General features: G+C 35.6%; 6 protein-coding genes and 11 long non-coding RNA genes across 18 annotated transcripts, besides 2 other annotated features; 11 read left to right on the top strand and 6 right to left on the bottom strand.

Annotated features, from left to right (window-relative positions):
- The first annotated feature begins 122 nt into the window (after window positions 1-122).
- dms1 lies at window positions 123-1,636 on the top strand. Its single transcript, NM_001023403.3, has 4 exons — window positions 123-589; window positions 647-924; window positions 976-1,171; window positions 1,214-1,636. Exons 1-4 carry the CDS (start codon window positions 515-517, stop codon window positions 1,487-1,489), a joined length of 825 nt encoding a protein of 274 aa, NP_588412.2. The 5' UTR covers window positions 123-514; the 3' UTR covers window positions 1,490-1,636.
- hrr1 (helicase Hrr1) lies at window positions 316-5,061 on the bottom strand. The gene is made up of 4 exons (NM_001023402.3): window positions 2,529-5,061; window positions 2,026-2,487; window positions 1,831-1,983; window positions 316-1,782 (listed from the first exon to the last, which is right to left on the bottom strand). Exons 1-4 carry the CDS (start codon window positions 4,864-4,866, stop codon window positions 1,736-1,738), a joined length of 3,000 nt encoding a protein of 999 aa, NP_588411.2. The 5' UTR covers window positions 4,867-5,061; the 3' UTR covers window positions 316-1,735.
- On the top strand, window positions 1,974-3,201 carry SPOM_SPNCRNA.7597. The gene has a single exon (NR_196933.1). It is a non-coding gene; the product is annotated as a non-coding RNA (long non-coding RNA).
- Window positions 4,629-4,991, top strand: SPOM_SPNCRNA.7596. Its single transcript, NR_196932.1, has one exon. It is a non-coding gene; the product is annotated as a non-coding RNA (long non-coding RNA).
- Window positions 5,062-5,386: 325 nt separating the features above from the next.
- mrpl22 (mitochondrial 54S ribosomal protein uL22m) lies at window positions 5,387-6,347 on the top strand. Its single transcript, NM_001023401.3, has one exon. The coding sequence runs from the start codon at window positions 5,491-5,493 to the stop codon at window positions 6,238-6,240; it is 750 nt and encodes a 249-aa protein (NP_588410.1). The 5' UTR covers window positions 5,387-5,490; the 3' UTR covers window positions 6,241-6,347.
- SPOM_SPCC1739.01 (zf-CCCH type zinc finger protein) lies at window positions 5,455-10,081 on the bottom strand. The gene is made up of 2 exons (NM_001023400.3): window positions 8,822-10,081; window positions 5,455-8,713 (listed from the first exon to the last, which is right to left on the bottom strand). Exons 1-2 carry the CDS (start codon window positions 8,940-8,942, stop codon window positions 7,191-7,193), a joined length of 1,644 nt encoding a protein of 547 aa, NP_588409.2. The 5' UTR covers window positions 8,943-10,081; the 3' UTR covers window positions 5,455-7,190.
- SPOM_SPNCRNA.7595 lies at window positions 7,998-8,281 on the top strand. The gene has a single exon (NR_196931.1). It is a non-coding gene; the product is annotated as a non-coding RNA (long non-coding RNA).
- Window positions 10,082-10,324: 243 nt separating the features above from the next.
- On the top strand, window positions 10,325-10,597 carry SPOM_SPNCRNA.7594. Its single transcript, NR_196930.1, has one exon. It is a non-coding gene; the product is annotated as a non-coding RNA (long non-coding RNA).
- SPOM_SPNCRNA.7593 lies at window positions 10,555-10,966 on the bottom strand. The gene has a single exon (NR_196929.1). It is a non-coding gene; the product is annotated as a non-coding RNA (long non-coding RNA).
- A 137-nt stretch (window positions 10,967-11,103) lies between these two features.
- SPOM_SPNCRNA.7592 lies at window positions 11,104-11,498 on the bottom strand. The gene has a single exon (NR_196928.1). It is a non-coding gene; the product is annotated as a non-coding RNA (long non-coding RNA).
- On the top strand, window positions 11,260-11,688 carry SPOM_SPNCRNA.1255. Its single transcript, NR_150120.1, has one exon. It is a non-coding gene; the product is annotated as a non-coding RNA (long non-coding RNA).
- Window positions 11,689-12,230: 542 nt separating this feature from the next.
- Window positions 12,231-12,582: an LONG TERMINAL REPEAT.
- wtf20 (wtf antidote-like meiotic drive suppressor Wtf20) lies at window positions 12,580-14,552 on the bottom strand. The gene is made up of 5 exons (NM_001023399.3): window positions 14,182-14,552; window positions 13,671-13,943; window positions 13,389-13,622; window positions 13,295-13,348; window positions 12,580-13,240 (listed from the first exon to the last, which is right to left on the bottom strand). Exons 1-5 carry the CDS (start codon window positions 14,318-14,320, stop codon window positions 13,164-13,166), a joined length of 777 nt encoding a protein of 258 aa, NP_588408.1. The 5' UTR covers window positions 14,321-14,552; the 3' UTR covers window positions 12,580-13,163.
- On the top strand, window positions 12,662-13,046 carry SPOM_SPNCRNA.7591. Its single transcript, NR_196927.1, has one exon. It is a non-coding gene; the product is annotated as a non-coding RNA (long non-coding RNA).
- A 282-nt stretch (window positions 14,553-14,834) lies between the features above and the next one.
- Window positions 14,835-16,804, bottom strand: wtf19 (the record flags this gene model as incomplete). 2 transcript variants are annotated; one of them, NM_001023398.3, is made up of 6 exons in its annotated part: window positions 14,835-15,315; window positions 15,366-15,428; window positions 15,469-15,660; window positions 15,697-16,074; window positions 16,124-16,453; window positions 16,669-16,804. In NM_001023398.3, the coding sequence occupies 6 exons, from the start codon at window positions 16,802-16,804 to the stop codon at window positions 15,233-15,235; spliced, it is 1,182 nt and encodes a 393-aa protein (NP_588407.1). The 2 variants fall into 2 exon arrangements, with proteins under 2 accessions (NP_588407.1, NP_001417981.1); NM_001431049.1 differs by lacking the exon at window positions 16,669-16,804 and having other exon boundaries at window positions 15,233-15,315; window positions 16,124-16,424.
- SPOM_SPNCRNA.7590 lies at window positions 15,243-15,510 on the top strand. Its single transcript, NR_196926.1, has one exon. It is a non-coding gene; the product is annotated as a non-coding RNA (long non-coding RNA).
- Window positions 16,203-16,417, top strand: SPOM_SPNCRNA.7589. The gene has a single exon (NR_196925.1). It is a non-coding gene; the product is annotated as a non-coding RNA (long non-coding RNA).
- Window positions 16,730-16,938, top strand: SPOM_SPNCRNA.7588. The gene has a single exon (NR_196924.1). It is a non-coding gene; the product is annotated as a non-coding RNA (long non-coding RNA).
- A 237-nt stretch (window positions 16,939-17,175) lies between these two features.
- Window positions 17,176-17,188: part of an LONG TERMINAL REPEAT that runs on past the window's edge.

Raw genomic sequence — 17,188 nt, 5'->3', positions numbered from 1 at the left:
GTTATTATTTACCTACTTTTTTTCTGATATTTACTACTACATGCCCTTTTCAATAATTTGGTAACTCAAGTCACATGTTACTTCGATAACTTTTATGAAATTGTCTTCGTTCATCTTCAACCATTAGTCCCTTACGACTTAGTTGATGAATTTTACTTGAAGTTTACGATACTATTTAATTAGTAAATTTTTCAATCAATAGGAAAAACAAGAAGTTTTCTTATGGAAATGATAATATAGTTACAACTTGACTGACGGCATACTCCTTTCTGTATAAAAAACATAGTTAAGGTCTATTGATAGAATTTTTAATGTGTTTATGATAATATTTTTATTTATTAAAGCGAAATCGAGTTATTAACTTCCTTTTTTGTTCTGATTCACTGTTCTTTTGCATCTAAAATTAAATTTCTTTAAACTCCTTTCGCCGGAAGAAATTCAATCCCTTCGAGAACTATTTGCTTTCAAATCAAAATTTATTTTTGAAAATTTATTAAGTTTCACTTGTTGCAGTATGAATTCCGTTCCTAATGAATTGACGAAAAGCCAAGAGTTGTTTGGACAGATCTCCAAGATATCCCATTCGAAGGTAAGTTAAATCATTTCTATAGAAGCATCTTGTTTTCCTCTCTAACAATGGTTGCAGATTTCCATTTCCGAACTTATCACTCTCCTTGACATTCATTATAGTGAGCTGTTTACGAAAAACCCTTGGATGAAAAAAGAAGTCCGAAAGTTGGCTTCGGAATTTGTGGAGAATGATCCCAATCACCTTTTATCGAAACAGGACGCTTGTCATCTTATTGAAGCATTCGTAAACGTTTCTATCACTTCTCCTACATTACTTACCTCAGTGGATCCTGTTCTCTACCAGCAATTAGAGGCTTCAAGCACAAACGATATTTCCACTGTTTTCGAGGATGAGTATGTGATTGTATCTTTATCTTCGTTTACGTACTAACCCTGTTGATACAGAAGTTCCAGTTTGCCTATCATTTTACATCCAAAATTTTCTTCAATGCAAGTACGTACCGTTACTTCCCCTAAGGATGCATTTGTATCAGCCTTTGAGGAGAATAAGTTTCATTTCGCTGCCACGGAGTCCTTTTTTGAGATGGCTTTCTCCAAAATCGATTCATGTCTAACCTCCGTTCAATCTACTAAGAAAGATGTAAGAGCTAAAAAACTGATTCGTCAATTACTAATCTACCAGTCTATTAAATCCCGACTTGTTGAACGCTATATCCAAAATGAAGAATCTGTAAAGCGCCCGGACAAATCTCCATTTGACACAATGACGGAAGCAACTCTGCAAAGTTCTTCAGACAAAAGTGAAAATTTTACAAAGACATTACTGTCGAATGTTTTATCCACAATCCTGTCTGTTCAAGTTATTTTTGCAACAGTCATAGCCCTAATTGCTATATCTGTCTTTTGCTTCCTTCATACTTCTTCAAAAACGACATCCTCAAAAACTCGTCCATCATAATCGTTATACTTTCGGCTGTTCACTTAAATCATCCTGTGTCAAATTCTAGATATTTTTAAGCTATTGAAAAGCCTGTCGTGTTGTATCTTTATCGCGCTATTTGTCGAACTCAGTTCGTGAATATTATTTTCATTAAATCCCTTCTAATGCTTGTCAATATATTAAATGTGACTATTGACAAAAGTTTGTAAAAAAAAGTAGAAACCCTATAAATTTAAGTAAAAGTATAAATATATTAAAACCTCATTATTTCCTTGTCAATCGCATATTAACGTCAAGCAATTCAACAGGATCTACAGAGTGAGTCAGAAAATTAAACTGAAACTGCTTGCTTTTCTTACCATTTACATAAATTGTACCATCTTTGGTAAACAAAGGTAGGTGATCTCCTAGACCTTGTATTGTTTCATCATTCATGAGGGTATTTATTGCGTCCCACCACAAGGGATTCGACTCCGCAACAAGTTGCGCATTTCCAAATATAAACAATCCTCCTGATAATATGTTAATAATTCCTTTCATAAAATCTCACTTACTCCTAGCTCTAGATAAAGAAACACAAACGCGATGTGGGGAGGAAAGAAATCCGACCTCTGTCCGGTCATTGTTGCGCACAAGAGAAAGAAGAACGACATCATTCTCTTCCCCTTGATACCCATCTACAGTCGCGACTTTAATAAAATGTTTTTCTCTATTAAGAGACTCACTTAACAATCGCTCTATTAGATCCTTTTGAGCAGCATAAAACGTTAGGCAGGTAATTTTTTGAGGTTCAACGCCATTATTAATGAGATAGACTGCAAATTGAACTAACATCTGAGCTTCGAATAAATTAATTTTCGAAGCAAAGCCATCATTGTCTTCAATACGAGAATGAGTTAAAAAGAATCTCCTAATTTCGCCCATTCCCGGAATACTAGGCCAATACTTGGTAATTTCATAATCCGATAAATCTTCGTAAACAGAACTCACTAATCTTCGAATCTGGGGATGCATTCCTAAGGTCTGTTAGTAGGAAATTGTATTTAAAATTACTTACTTCTTTGCATTGTCAACCGAGTATATTCCATATCATTTTCAACTAATCGTTCAAACATAGATATTGATAAATTAAATGGATCTTGTCGTAATGCATAAGTTGAACAACCTGGTCTAAGTTGTTTGTGATCACCGATAAGAACCAATTGTTCTAAAGAAGGGAAAACAGCTGGAATAATCGGTCCTTCTAACACATCTGCTGCTTCCTCGATAAAGCAAATTTTTGGATTTATCCTTTCTAATATATCACGATACTTATTTAATCCAGTTGTGGTCATTCCAATTACGTTCGCTCCACGCAAAAGAATGGCTGCGCGTTTGTTTGAAAAACCAATACGCTCGCGGTCTACTTTCAGATAAAATCTATAGAGACGATTGAGTTCTTTTTCGGCAGCTGCATATGCCGATTCTAACCAGCGACAGTAAATGATTCCTCTACTATACTCTGGTATATCCCAAATATTTGGAATAGTGAGAAGGGTATCAATCTCCTTTTCATGAAGTGTTGTTAGCTTTGAAAATAGATATTTGCATCTTAAGTTAATAAATTTCCCTCTCAATTCCTCTTCCATTAAAGCACCACTGTCTTCTGCTTCTTTCTGAATTTCTTCCAGCTTTTCTGGATCAATTTGTAGTTCCTCCTCAAAACCATCCGTAATTTCTGATGGAGTGATAAGCTCCACTTTAGCATCGCCTAACCAGATACTTATTAATTCCTCTTCAGTTTTTTCGCCATTTTCCGCAACAGAACTGATCCACTCAGTGTTGTTACGAAGGGACTCGAGTTGCGAGGTCGTTATAATTCCCTTACTATGCAGATAGCTAAGAGTTACAAATTCAAGGTTGAAATTATGCATAATATTAGTTATTTGCTTGATTAAGCGTTGCTTTTTGTGACGAATCTCATTATAAGCAGCCTTAAATGAATGCTTGGTGTGCTTTGCTTTTTGAAAAATCGTAACCGCTGCAATCTCAGGATCCTTCGTTCTTGAACCTAGTCGCATTACTGAAGCGCCTTGATGCAATAAACGAATCAATATTTGATCGACTGCATGATTCGTTTGGCAAGCTACTAAAATCGGAAGAACATGGGAGTGAGTATTCTCAAGTAATGTTTCTATGGCTTTAAGAGTAACAAAGCTTTTACCAGTCCCTGGAGGGCCTTGAATAATGGAGAGTCTCTTAGTCAGCATGGACTGGTAAGCTTTTAACTGTGACGAGTCTAGTATATACTCGCCAGGACCGAACGGCTCAAGAGCATTTACGATTTTTTGAGAGTTATTTTTTAAGATAGAATTTATGCGTATCCTAGGATTATTTTGTATGTGTTTAGCAGTCTCCTGATTACTTTTACAGTGTACCAAGTAATCCTTCATCGGGAATGTGCTAGCAGAAAGCCTCTGTAATGAACGAAGAACATGCTTGTAAGCTTCCCAATAGCCTGAAGTAGCTTCGATCATAACATATTCTTCTCGAGGATCTAAAGAGATACTAATATCTTCAAATTTGACATCTATTTCATGAGGATGTTTATTAAGGCCACTCAAGGGCCGCGCACAGACAGTTCCAATGCGAAAAGTCTGGAAATCATCATTGCTTAATAAAACTAAAGATCCACTGATAAGACGACGACTGGTAGCCCATTTTATTTTTTTCTTAGCGCGAACACTGAAGGATAATTTTGCAGCTATAACACTGGAAGATATTGTATAGCCATCTATCCGCACATGATCATATACGGCTAACGAAGAGCCGGTAATGTAATTGGGGTTTACCTTGTACCGAAGCACACTTTCTCGTAATGGGGAAACTGCGTCCTCACGTAGCAACCGATAGTGTATAGATAAGTAATCTTCAAAGGACTTGTATCCTCCGTATATGTTGTTTGAAGGTAATTCAACACTCTTTGACGTCAATTCTTCCAACGTTGGAATTGATGGTAGTTCCCGCCAAGAAGAAGTATCGCTTGCGGGATGGTGTTCGTTTTCGAATTCTCTATTTTTTCCCGATGTTATATCATTTCTCTTTACATTACTCAATTCATAATCGTTGTCAATGCTTCTCTTACGACGTATTGACTTGTTTTCTTTTAAATTTTTATCAACTTTGTTCCCCTCCGAGTCTTGGGTTTTGGAGGTTTCAGAAGTCTCGATTTGTTCTGTGAAACTCGTAGTATTATTATCGGCGTTAAAGATGTTGCTATACAATGGGTGTCTTTTCATTTCACTTAAAGTTTCTGGCTCGGGGATTTCATCAAACACAACTTCTGTATTTTTGTTCACCATTTCCCAGGCGTCCAGCGTACTTAACTTCCAAATTTCATCTTGTACTTGTTCCATAATAAAAAAGAAAAGGATAATATCCAAAAAATTTCAAAAGGTTATTGTACTAAAATATCTCAGTACGCGCCCACTAGGTCGTAATATTAATCTCGTCCTCCCCAAAGAAGCTAAAAGATATCATAAATAACAATTCATGTACAGTCTCTGCACCTGTCTCTAATATTATTTGTCTAACATACAAATGGGTTGTTTGTTTACTGCCAAGGGCCGTTTTCTGTCTTTACGTGACCATGCATTTAACGCGTTCAGATAATACCCGCAATGTGCAGCTTAGTGTGCCAGCATAAAGCATGTAAGCATGTGTTAACATCGTTGTAAAGTTACCTTATCGTAGTTTATCCATCCTTGAAATAGATTTACAAACTGAGTAGCTTGCATAGTGATAGTGAGCTCTCTCATTTAAGATTTTTATAACTGTATAAGGAGGGAAATGCTAACTGACCTATAACATAGTACAGTTAGCAATTCGTTAGGTTGCAATTCCTATTAGTACCACCTTGGCATGTAATATTTACCTGGTTTTGTTACAACATTGAGAAAGCGCATTTGCTCAAATTAGTCGAAAACGTTGACTTCTATGTGTGGAAGGAATATTTGGGAAAAAATTTTTAAGATTTAATTATGAAATACATTAATCAATTTATGAAAATATCAAAGGGCTTTTTAGTTCCATCGTCCACGATAGGATTGAATTCTAAAACGTACCATTACAAATTTCCATTACTTTCTTTTGTTAGAGAATTTTCAAATGGATCCTACTTAAGGGAGTCTGCACAAAATCCTGCAAATTTGGGTTCGCAAAAAGGGTCCGACATTTTCTCAATGCTTGCTAACCAGAAGGACGATTCTAATCGTCAGCAAAAGGAAGAGCGTGTAAAAGAGAGACCAAGGTCACGTATTTCTTTCAAAAAACAGGAGACCATGGATCCTTCCTACACCTTACAATCAATGGTGCTTCGCTCCTCTTTAAAGAAAGTCGGCGCTTTGTGTCGTCAAATTGCCCATAAGCCATTTTATCATGCTTTACTTCAAATGAAAATGTCAGATAAAAAAATTTCCAAGTACATCGCAACTGCTTTGGTTTCTGCTCGAGAAAACGCTGTTCGTGAAGCTGGTCTTGATGAGAGTACTCTCTACGTTGATCAAATATGGGTTGGAAAGGCAAAGTATTTAAAGAAACTTATCACTATGGGCCGTGGAGGTCGTGCCATTGAGAGATCTCCACGGGTTCGAGTTACTGTTGTTTTAAGAGATGAGCGAGCTCTCTTGCGCGATTTACAGCGTCGTCAACAAAGACTAGAAAGAAAGAAAGTTTGGACGCCTCTGCCTAACCGACCAATATACCTAAAATCTAACTTTTTCACTTGCTAAGTCATTATTGAGATGCCCATATCTTTGATACTCTAATAATATTTCCCCCCAATATCGTTTATAGTAATTCTAGTGCCGTTTTTTTTTTATGAGAATATGGTTTCCCTTATTATTTATTTCTTTAGCAACGCCATAATTTTGTATTTACCTCTATGGTGCTGATGGTATCAGTAGAAAAATAGTACTGTAAAAAGGTAAACTAACCAACCTGTACATACATCACTTTTAGTTCAATGATACGTTTTCGTAAAGAACGCAATTCTTTTTAAACTGTCTAATCTTATTAAATCATTCATGCAATCGTTTGCCTCATTAACATTTTTCAAATTTGGTTTGAAGCATTGCAACGAGCTTCTTTTTTTGACTTTTCAAAACGTGCTTTGGACCATATGTTGAAGCTATCCATATCTCTTCACCATTTTGACACATATTTATTGGTTCTAAATTCATCAGACACTTTTAAACAATCAAGCAAACCGAGTATAAAATATCATTAATTCCCCAATTATTAGGTGTAAAGGTACGCTGGATCCGCATTTTAACTCATTTGCAGTAGCAAATGATCAGTAGGAAAAAAAAGGAAACAAACCGCATCAAATAGACAGTAATTCTTTTTAATGGGCCATAATGAAAAAATAAGTTGAGATAGTAAATGTATCAACTATATTAACTTGAACCACAACAATGAGTTTTTTTTTTTAAACTGTGGGTAAAAATTAATTTAGAGAAAATCAGTGTTTTCATTTAAGAATGTTTGGAAATAGAAAAAAAAATTTCGCATATTTAAACAAGACGTTTTGCAGGGTCATATGTTGCTAACCCCAATTTAAAAACATATTGAAAACATGCGATAAGCACAGAGAAAATAAAAAATATGATAACTATCAATAATAATGCATAATTTAATAAAACATTTCAAGCTTTTTGTAAATTTTTCGACGGCATTCATTTTAATCATCCATTTGGAATGGCGTCTCTTCTTCCACCGTACTATTCCACGGAGGAGAACTATTAGCAACGGTTATACGTGATACGCTATTATTGGTACTCACGACAGGATCATTTTTTGTATCACCAAGACCAGCGATGGTTTCCGGAGATGCTGTATCACTTCTAAAAATAGGCTCGCTCTTCAATCGAGCAAGACTCACAGGTCTTGAACCTTCAGTGGTTGGCGAGCTGAAGACGGCCTCTTCACGAACACTAAAACCTGAAGGTAACTTATAAGAGTTATTGACACTAGTGGCTAAGGGCGTGGTAGACATTGAACCCGAACCTTCAACATAACGAGACTTGGAGAAGTATGCGCCGAACCTACTACTGTTTAACGAATTCATAGTAGAGCTGGTCCGAGTACTTAAACCAGGACTTTTCAAGGAAGAAGTGTACTGCTTAAAGCTTGAACTTAATCGATTGATAGGTGATGAGCCCAAAATGCTTTCATCAAAGCTTCCTAAAGGCGTACTTAAAAAGCGCTGCTCCTCATCACTAACGTCCATTTGATGATTCAAATCTACTTTAGTGGGCAAGCTAGCACTAACCACTGAAGGAAATGCGCCAGCATAGGAATTACTACGAGGTACCTGTCGTCGTTGATTTATTCCCGAGCCAAGTGATAAGTTGCCAAGTGATTGATCGAGTGTAAGTCGAGGACGGGATAAAGAAACACCGGTTTTGGGAGCAAGAGGCGGGCTTTGTAATGGTAGAGATGCTTTTAATGGGTCTTGGCTTGTTAATCTAGATAAGGAAGACAACGTATCAGTGGAAGAACACCTATTACCATATGTATTCAGTAGAGTAGGACGACGAGAAAAGTAATCTCTATTATTCTCACTCGTCATCTGCTGAAACAACAACCCCTTACTTCCGCCAAGATTGGTAGACGAAGCACTAGACGCAAGACTGAAAGACGTTGGTGATGTTGCCAATGGAGGAGAAGCAATGGGAATTCCATTCAAACTAGAGGGAAATCCAGAAGAGCTATTATTAAACTCATCCACAGAGCGACTGTTTACTCCAGAAGACAAAAAGTTTGGCGTTGTCATCATACCATTAATAGTGGAATTGCCGCTATGCCTGCCAGGAGATCTCGAAAATGGGAAATAGGGGGATGTGGCAGTATTACCTCTAACATCTGTAGCGGTTGTGTTGTTAGCCTTATCTGCCGGATTTTTCATCGTTTTCGAGGACAGCGAAGGGGAAATCTGATTAGCACCCATTTGTTTTGACGCAACAGAGCTTGCTCCACCATTAGCAGCCATTGAGGCCATAGTATTTGTAGAAGTTCCATTAGGTAAATTTGTGTTGCCAGGAAGGGCGTGTGATAAAGCACATTTAGGACCAAATTTGCAATTCCCTTTCAAGAAGTATTTACAAATTGGTCGTTCTGTTTCTAGAGAATGGCTAAAAGGGCAGTTTTCGCCTGCGGTACAAGTTCCATTTCGGAAGAACTTACAAGGAACATGTTGTAAGTCTAAATCAAAGTTAGAAATTATGTAAAAATAAAAAAAAAATGTTACATATATACATATATATATGCGCATAACATAAGTTTAAGTTAACAAATTTTGGAAAAACATACTTTTTACAGTGCTAACACCGTTTTCTGGAGTATTTTTGGGCAACGTTGATTTCGCGGATTTTTTTTGGTCAAGTAAACGAGGATCGCTTCGTTTGGGAATTGCGGATGATGCAGCAGACATTGAGACAAGTTAATTTTAGTACAAAATGCAATTAAAGAGTAGAAACTATCGCTTGAGTATTTTGGGGATTACACTTTATTTGCCTCAGACACACAGAAAAGTGGGTGTTTCAAAATGAATCCTTGCAAGAAGAAAAAGACAATAAACAAAAAAAAAGCAATTCAAGTAATTAAGAGCAAAAAAGTAACAAAAAAAATCAAAAGAACCACTCTTCACGAAAATAGCAGTATTTGAATTACTAGTGTTCTTTTTTGTTATTGGGATATTTACCAAAAAAGAAAATTAAAGGAGGAATTCAGGTAGACGAGGCACGTTCGTACTTGAAAAAGAGAAAACAGGGATCCGTCACTGAAAAGTAAAGATTAACAAAATGGAGAAGATGAAAAGATAAATTAGTAGAGTAAATGGGATCAAATTAGTAGAAAGTTTTAAAAAAACAAAGAGGAGAGAAATGGGGGATGGAAATTTTTAAAGAAAATTAAAAGATTGTCTTAGCTTAAGAATAATAAATCAGCAAGAAGATACACAGATAGTCAACAATCACAGATGCGTGCTAATGGAAATCGATGCACTAGTTTTGAGGGAGGAGAGAGGGAAACGAAATAAACAAAAAAAATGTAGATGGGAGTAAAACGGGAAATTTTTGGGTTTCTTTTTTAGTAACAGCAGAAAAAACCGGGTAAGTAAAATAAAAGAATAGATGACGAGAGAGAAGGAAAAGCAACAACAGGTTAACAATGCATGCACCTACCCACACAGTCGAACGATAGGAGATAAAGGGTAAGGAAAGAAGGAGGGAGGGGGATTGTTTAAAGTTAGGGACGTCGAGTAAGTGAGAATAAAGAAGACAGGATCCCCAAGGTGCAAAAACCAGCTGGGTTCACTTAAAAGCAATAAGAAGACAAAACCTTAGTGTGAAAAGAGGAAACTTTAGGAAGAAATTGCGCAACTAAACTCCTTTTTTCAACCAACTGAAGATAGCGATTTTCCAAACTGCAAGAGTAAAGCCGATAAACCTCGTTCACCGACTATCCTCAATTTATAGTCGAATTGAGCTTTCAGCTACACCTTCCAGCGCTCTTAAACCACCTTAAATCCTTTCTTTTTTCAGTGAACGGTGAGTAATGTAGTTGGCTGACGGTAGGTTGATTCGCAACATGTAGCATTCACATCTTGTTGATAGCTGCAAAGTGGCCCTTCAAAACATAAATCATTCAATCTTTTATTTAACAATTAAAATTGTAATCTACAATTCCATGTAAAAACATAACCCCTAATGCATAGAAAATGTTCATCTAATTTCGTCGAAGCTTGTCGCCATTCAACTCCTCATACGCCCATACTTAAGGGCCAGGCACGTATCGCATCCCAAATTTGATGTCATATCAGACAAAGAAATCAAACACCTCAACAAGCGAGATCACAGGTAACAGCTACGGCCTCCAGGTAACAGGCTTTTCACCCGCGGAGGCGACAAGATAGAGATGCGATTTGCGCCGAGATGAGTGTAAAACAGTATTGCTAGAGTGAACGAGTACACAGATGAGAGTGGAAATTCGCATTGTATCACAAAAATTATATATTTTGATTTCGAAATAGGGAATTATCGGGATGCGCTATGCTGCAAAGAAAAGAAGAAATGGCGCATTTGCTTGACGCTTTAGTTGTTCAATCACCACATCGCTGATGAAACAAACAAGTTGAAACAAAAAGCGATCCCAATAAACAATTCAAATTTCCATTTTGCAGTATCCGATTAATGCGACCATTTGTGTAATTGCGGGAAATTGCACTGCTACACACTTGCATGTATTTTCTCATCATAAACGGGATGGCAAATTAACAGGGGAACAGGAAAGCGCAATAAGCCATGCAAAAAATGAAAAAGGATAATGAAAAAACTATCATAGTAGCCGCTAACAAATTGCTTCTAGTAAAAGTCAAACTTCTTCACTAGCATTTGTAATGTATCATAGTTATAGTACTATCGAATTGTTTAATGGCTCAATTACTACCGCTCCAATTTAAGTGAAGGGAGGAAGAAACAAATTGAAAAATAAATCATTAAAGAAAGTAATCAATCAATTATTCAATGAATGAATTTCAATTAGTAAGTGTTGGCTTACTGTATACGATATAATCTTTGTATACCCTAGCACTGCTAACTCCATCTGCTTTTTTTCGGTTTCCAACCGGCTTTTTTCCATCTTTTTGCTTTTGTCCTAATCTATTCCTATGAAATTGTTAAAACTCAAAACTCAAAACATGAATTGATCTGGCACATCTTTCCTTGCATCTTTCAAAATTACTATATTGCCTCAGTACGGATAGGATGACGATGCCTAATTCGGTACAAAAAATATCGTATGCTGTTAGCCTTCCGATATTTAACACCAGATAACTTGCACACGGTCGGAGCTCGCCTCTCCACATTACTCGGTCTTTAACTAATTTTTATGTTAAAGATTACGGTCAGATTCTTGAAGCAATTTCGGAAGAGTCCTTATTTTTATTTACCAACGCCAAACCCAGACTCGTTTAACTTGCACAATTTTTTTTTTTACCATGTCTTTTGCTTTAGTTAGTAGGCTGTATCAATAGCAAACTATGTCTCTAGCAATTGTTCGGTAAACTATACGTACTACGTGCTACCTACCAAGTTTTGTAAACCATTTGAACGATGCAGTAAGACTACGGCGAGTTCTCCTAACTTAGTATATAATGCTATATGGGTTGTTTGCCTTGTACAATTATTATCTAGTTAAACATATTCAAATTATTAAAGGGATACTGTGTAGTGCTATATATATTTACGTCTAACGTGCTAACAACTGAATCGAGAAATCCAGACTTTTGTTGGTCTGTATTTTCGTGCTCCAACTAATCTTAAAGATTTGTTCGTCGTTTTGATTATACCAAAGTATGGATCATTGTCCTAGACGAATAAATCAAAAAGATGCAAATATATAGTAAACATATTTTAGCAGCGTAGCTTAAAATTAGTTTAATGGTTTAAAGTTGACATTGATTGATGCTATTATCAATTAAATACCTAATTCTAGGAGACCTTTGTAAAAATTTCTTACTGGCTATTCTATTCTATTGCTTGACAATACTACAATTAGGCCCCTCTAAAGATGCATTTATCACCCAAGGTTTAAGGTATACTTATTTATTGCTTAGAATACTTATCCCGAGTCATATAGTACCAAAAAATTTGATATATATTTTATTCAGTAAATATTCACACTATCACTGCAGCCCACCACAATCTTAAAACTAGATTAGTGTCAGGAATGCTACACTAAGCTATGATACACTACGATGAGTATCACTATCTGTCACATCTTCTAATGTTCTATTTGCTCTACCAACTTTACATAATAAGGTATTAAGATGGATATAAATCATCTATTATAAGAAAAATATATTTAAAATTATAGCCGTTTCAAATGCTATAAATTGAGGTCAACTGAACCCCGTTCCTTAACTCAGTGATTAGTGTTATGCAACGAACATCCTTCATATTAGAATACCTATTTTCATTAGCTACTTATATTACCTGTGTAGTGCAATATAATAGATCACAAGAAAACACTACTAGTTTTCGTTAAAATGAATACCAAACTACGTAGCTAACCATTAAAGATTGTTTGTTAACTATCAGATATTTTTAATAACGATGTCTCTCTCATACCTTTTATTTAAGCTGTGGGCAAGCGTGGTCGCAACTCGTACACTATATCACTATTGAGTAAACAATGAGGGAGTAAACTTCTTTCTTCATATGAGATAGATGAACGAACTGTTAATTAAATCCGAGATCATTGAAAGGTTCGAATGATCTTTGAGTTTCAAAGCAGAACGTGGAGCAAATGTAGCTAGATTTCAATAGTTGATCTGAGAGTGTCAATAGAACCGCTGCTTTCAGCGAGAATTAGCAGGTAATTTCACAGACAAGTTCAGTGGCAATAGATACAAATGTAGTGCAAACATAGTTAAGACTCAATGTTGCAGAATCTTTTAAGCAATGCACTTGCTCATCCAATTCCTCAGGAAATGAAATCATACAACAAAAATACAGTGTAATATACTCTAAACACATCATGATTTGTTTAGTAAATCACAATTAAATAGATGCTTCTTTCCATTGCACATTCTTGTAGAGAAGTTTCGTGAGAAGAGCGCCTTTATAAATCAATAGTAAAGTTAGCAATATAATTAGGCTTCATTTTCAGGGTTCATCTCACGTAACGGAATAGCAGTATTGCTGCTCGCGTACTGTCTGGCCTCATAATCTAATGATGATTAGCAAACAAATTTAAAGTTATATGTTTTTTTATCAAATTTACCACAATATGCTTGTACTCTTTTCACCAAATCTGTAGAGCAAGATCCAGGTTCCACTATATCGTTAGTATTAATTATGTTTAGTAAACAACAAACCTGTTTCAGCAATGAATATGAGAATGCTTGATACAGCCATGAAAGTGAAAGCGGATGCCGAGCATTTCCATCCCCATTGTTGATCACCTAAATGTGAACTCAATTTGTTTTCAGCTTTTAATAAAACCAAGCAAAAAATAGGACTTTTACAAAAAGTAAAAAACATGTTTCTCCACTTTTTTAAAAAGTGCTTGATTCCTTTTCCGCAAGCCTTGGTCCAAGTTTCATAGAAGTCTGATGAGTTAGTGAATGAACGTATTAACAACTTCATGCATAGCTTACAGAAAATAGCAATAAACAATATTGGACATGTTATACCAATTGTGACGGAGAAAGCTACCTTGCCGAATATCGACTTCTCCAACGGGTTTACACAAACCCATGCAGTAAAAAAGACAACACTAACTGCAAGAACTGATATTAGTAGTCTCAGAAGGAAATATATATTTGGATGTGAATCTTTGAATTCTTGTCTTCTTTCGACATTGGGATTCGCAATTTCTGTAGGTCCTGTACTTGAATCCTCAGGTACAGGATTAGCAAGTTTCGAAATGTCTGCATTTATAGTTAGCCTAAAGCGTAATATTTAAAGAATGAGTAAAATGTATATCTCAATTATGAATGATTTATCTTGAGTTGATAACATGAGTAAATACAATGTGCGCATGTTTGAAAATGATCAAGTGTTGGATATGCCAACTGTAAACAATGATCACATCCAAATTATTTTACAGCAATAGAAAGTTACAACTTTCAATTGAATAATTCCTTTCTTATTATTTACAATTCTTACCTGAATATGGAGGCAGTGCGCCCTCTTCCTCTGAATTATATTCTGGAAGTAGCCCTTTTTCCAAATCGATTTCATGATCTGTCTTCAGTTCATCTTCTTCATCTAGAGGACTTTTCAAGGAAGTGTAATTATTCTTCATTTCATCAAGATCATTCTTTATTTAATAAAACACATGCGTGAATTAATTGCTGTGATTGCGACAAACGAAACAGCGAAATCAAGAATATTCGCTCTGTAGTCCAATTCCAACCACTTCAAAGACTTTTTAACAAAATAATAAAATTGTTCAAACAAATTTCCAACTAATTCCTTCAAACAATGGCATAAAAAAAGAAGAACGAAAAAACTGAACGAGGCAGTAAATTGCTTCTGACACATTTATTTTGTCACTGCCCTTTTTATTTACCCACTTAGCTTTCCTAATCATGCATAAGGAAATGCACCATAAACCAGTATATACATTTACTGCAACATTAAATACTCACTATTGCAACGATTCGCTATAATCATTACGATAACAAACCATCGTTCTAAATCACAATATTTTATTATGCTGTTCATTATTTCGTAAACATTGAAATTTGTATTAAGTAAACCATTAAACAAAAGGAAAAAATAATAATTGAGCTTGATTCATTAAGAATCAAGATGAAGGAGAAATGAACGTAATAACGACAATGAAATTGTGAATTTAACAAGGCGGAACAACGAGTTTTTCGATTTCATTAGTTGATTTTAAGTTGTCGTAAACAATTTAAATCATTATTGTTTGTGACTTGAGTTCCATTAAAAAAGACAAATAATTAGACTCGCATACATAATAAATAAAGACTCGGTCCTCAATGCACTTTATCCAACATCGTAGAATGCATTGGTTGGCGATTTTTGGTAATTGAAAGAATGAGTTAAGCATATTTTCCATTAACTTATGAAGAAAGAGAATAATTAAAGAATGTTGGTGCTTATTTTTCAAAAAGCCGCAGCTTCTCTGCGTTGGTGATTGTCGTAAAGAGGTTTTCCAACTGGAGCGACAACTACATTAATAACGCAATTAGACCTCGCTTTCAACTTCCATTTCCCCCAAGGGAATGTCATTATTATCGTTGGCACCTCTAATCGCTCTCCCTGCACCTTCTAATCGGGTAAGTAAAGAATCATTCATACAGTTGGTTGAATACACATACCTAATATAAAAGCTATACCATTCCTGATAGAGTTTCGTGTTCTTATGAGTGCACCTGGACATTCTGGCATGGTTAGAGTAAACTTCAAGAATATTTAACGAACCCATTTCGCAAAGAAAAAGAACATTGCCCATAATAAATAGCACAGAGGCTTCAATTTCACAACCTGTCCATTCAAAATGTTTACCACGTAAAAACATCGTACCGTTTAGTACCAACACGATACCACTTTGTAACAAAAACACTTTTGCCAACTTAGCTAACGTACGCTCGAATGTCCAAAATGGAATACAAACTGTTTGTCAGCGTTTAGCATTGTAACTTCACTTACCAGATGATACAATTAAAAGTAAAACAGCCGAAATAGTGCATGTGGAATAGATGAGAGCCTTATTTAAGTTCAGATCGCCAGATTTGACGCAACCAAAGAGTATACAACAAATGATTAACCAGAGTAACCAAATTATAATCATCATTTCTCTTCTTATGTTGAAAAGGCCAATAGAGATCACCTTTACACATTGTGCCAAGAAAACTGCAGTCACCTTTACACATTGTGCCAAGAAAACTGCAGTCAACTTTACACATTTTGCCAAGGAAATTGAAGTCACCTTTACACATTGTGCCAAGAAAACTACAGTCACCTTTATACATTGTGCCAAGAAAATTACAGTTACTTTGACTGCCTTGATCCAAGTTTCATAGAAGTCTAATGAGTTAGTGACTGAACGTAAGAATAGTCCTATCGTGTCACTTACACCATAAAGAAATAAAAATCATTAGGCAACTAGCACACCACACTGCAAAATATACCCATTCATCTTTGCCATAATCTTTAAAGAGAGCGTCCTTATACGTTAGATAACAAACTGCGGGTACGTTTAGCACAAAGATTGAAATGAATGATAAAAATGCTTTTTTCAACGGAGAGGTAGAAGAATTATCTGCCGTCCCGGAAGAATGGTTTTCTCTATGTGTAATAGAAAGACTGTCTTCACCATAATCCGGAGGAGTCGTAGACTCGTCCGTATTAAATAAGTTAGGGTTGTTAGCTCCCATTTGTTTGGGATCCTTTAAATTTATATTTTCTATATTGTTAGCAAAATTCAATGGTAACTTTAGAATATTTTTTAATGGGAAAGGAAAAAAGAGCGTGCCTGTTAGACGAATTTATACTCGTAATATGTCAAGTTGTAAACAAACAAACACAACAAAAACATTGTAAATCAAAACAAACAGACACAGCAAATAATCCTTGACACACTCAATTCTTTATCTTATCTACCAACAACACAACACTTACCTGAATATGGAGGCAATGTGCTCCCATCTTCTGAATTGTATTCTGGGAGAGGACCTTTTTCCAAATCAATTTCATTATCGTTTTTTGCACTCAATTCATCCATAGACGACCTCAAGGGATAATATTTATTCTTCATTTTCTAACGACAGTCTATTATTTAATGATATACACACAAATAGTTCAATTGTTGTGATTGCGACAAACGAAACAGCAAAATCAAGAATATTCACTCTGTAGTCCAATTCCAATCGCTTTAAAGACTTTTTAACAAAATAATAAAATTGTTCAAACAAATTTCCAACTAATTCCTTCAAACAATGGCATAAAAAAAGAAGAACGAAAAAACTGAACGAGGCAGTGGATTGCTTCTGACACATTAATTTTGTCACTGCCCTTTTTATTCACCCCAACTTAGATTTCCTTAAACGTTTTTGAGATCCTGAAATATTTTGTTACTGTATAATAGAATATGCCACTGTAAGTTAATACGCAAATGCGGGTTTACTGTGTCAGCAATACT

This window comes from Schizosaccharomyces pombe, assembly GCF_000002945.2.
Source record: "Schizosaccharomyces pombe strain 972h- genome assembly, chromosome: III".
NCBI classification, from domain to species: domain Eukaryota; kingdom Fungi; phylum Ascomycota; class Schizosaccharomycetes; order Schizosaccharomycetales; family Schizosaccharomycetaceae; genus Schizosaccharomyces; species Schizosaccharomyces pombe.
Note: the sequence above shows the minus strand (reverse complement) of the source record. Positions and strands in the feature narration are given on the sequence as shown.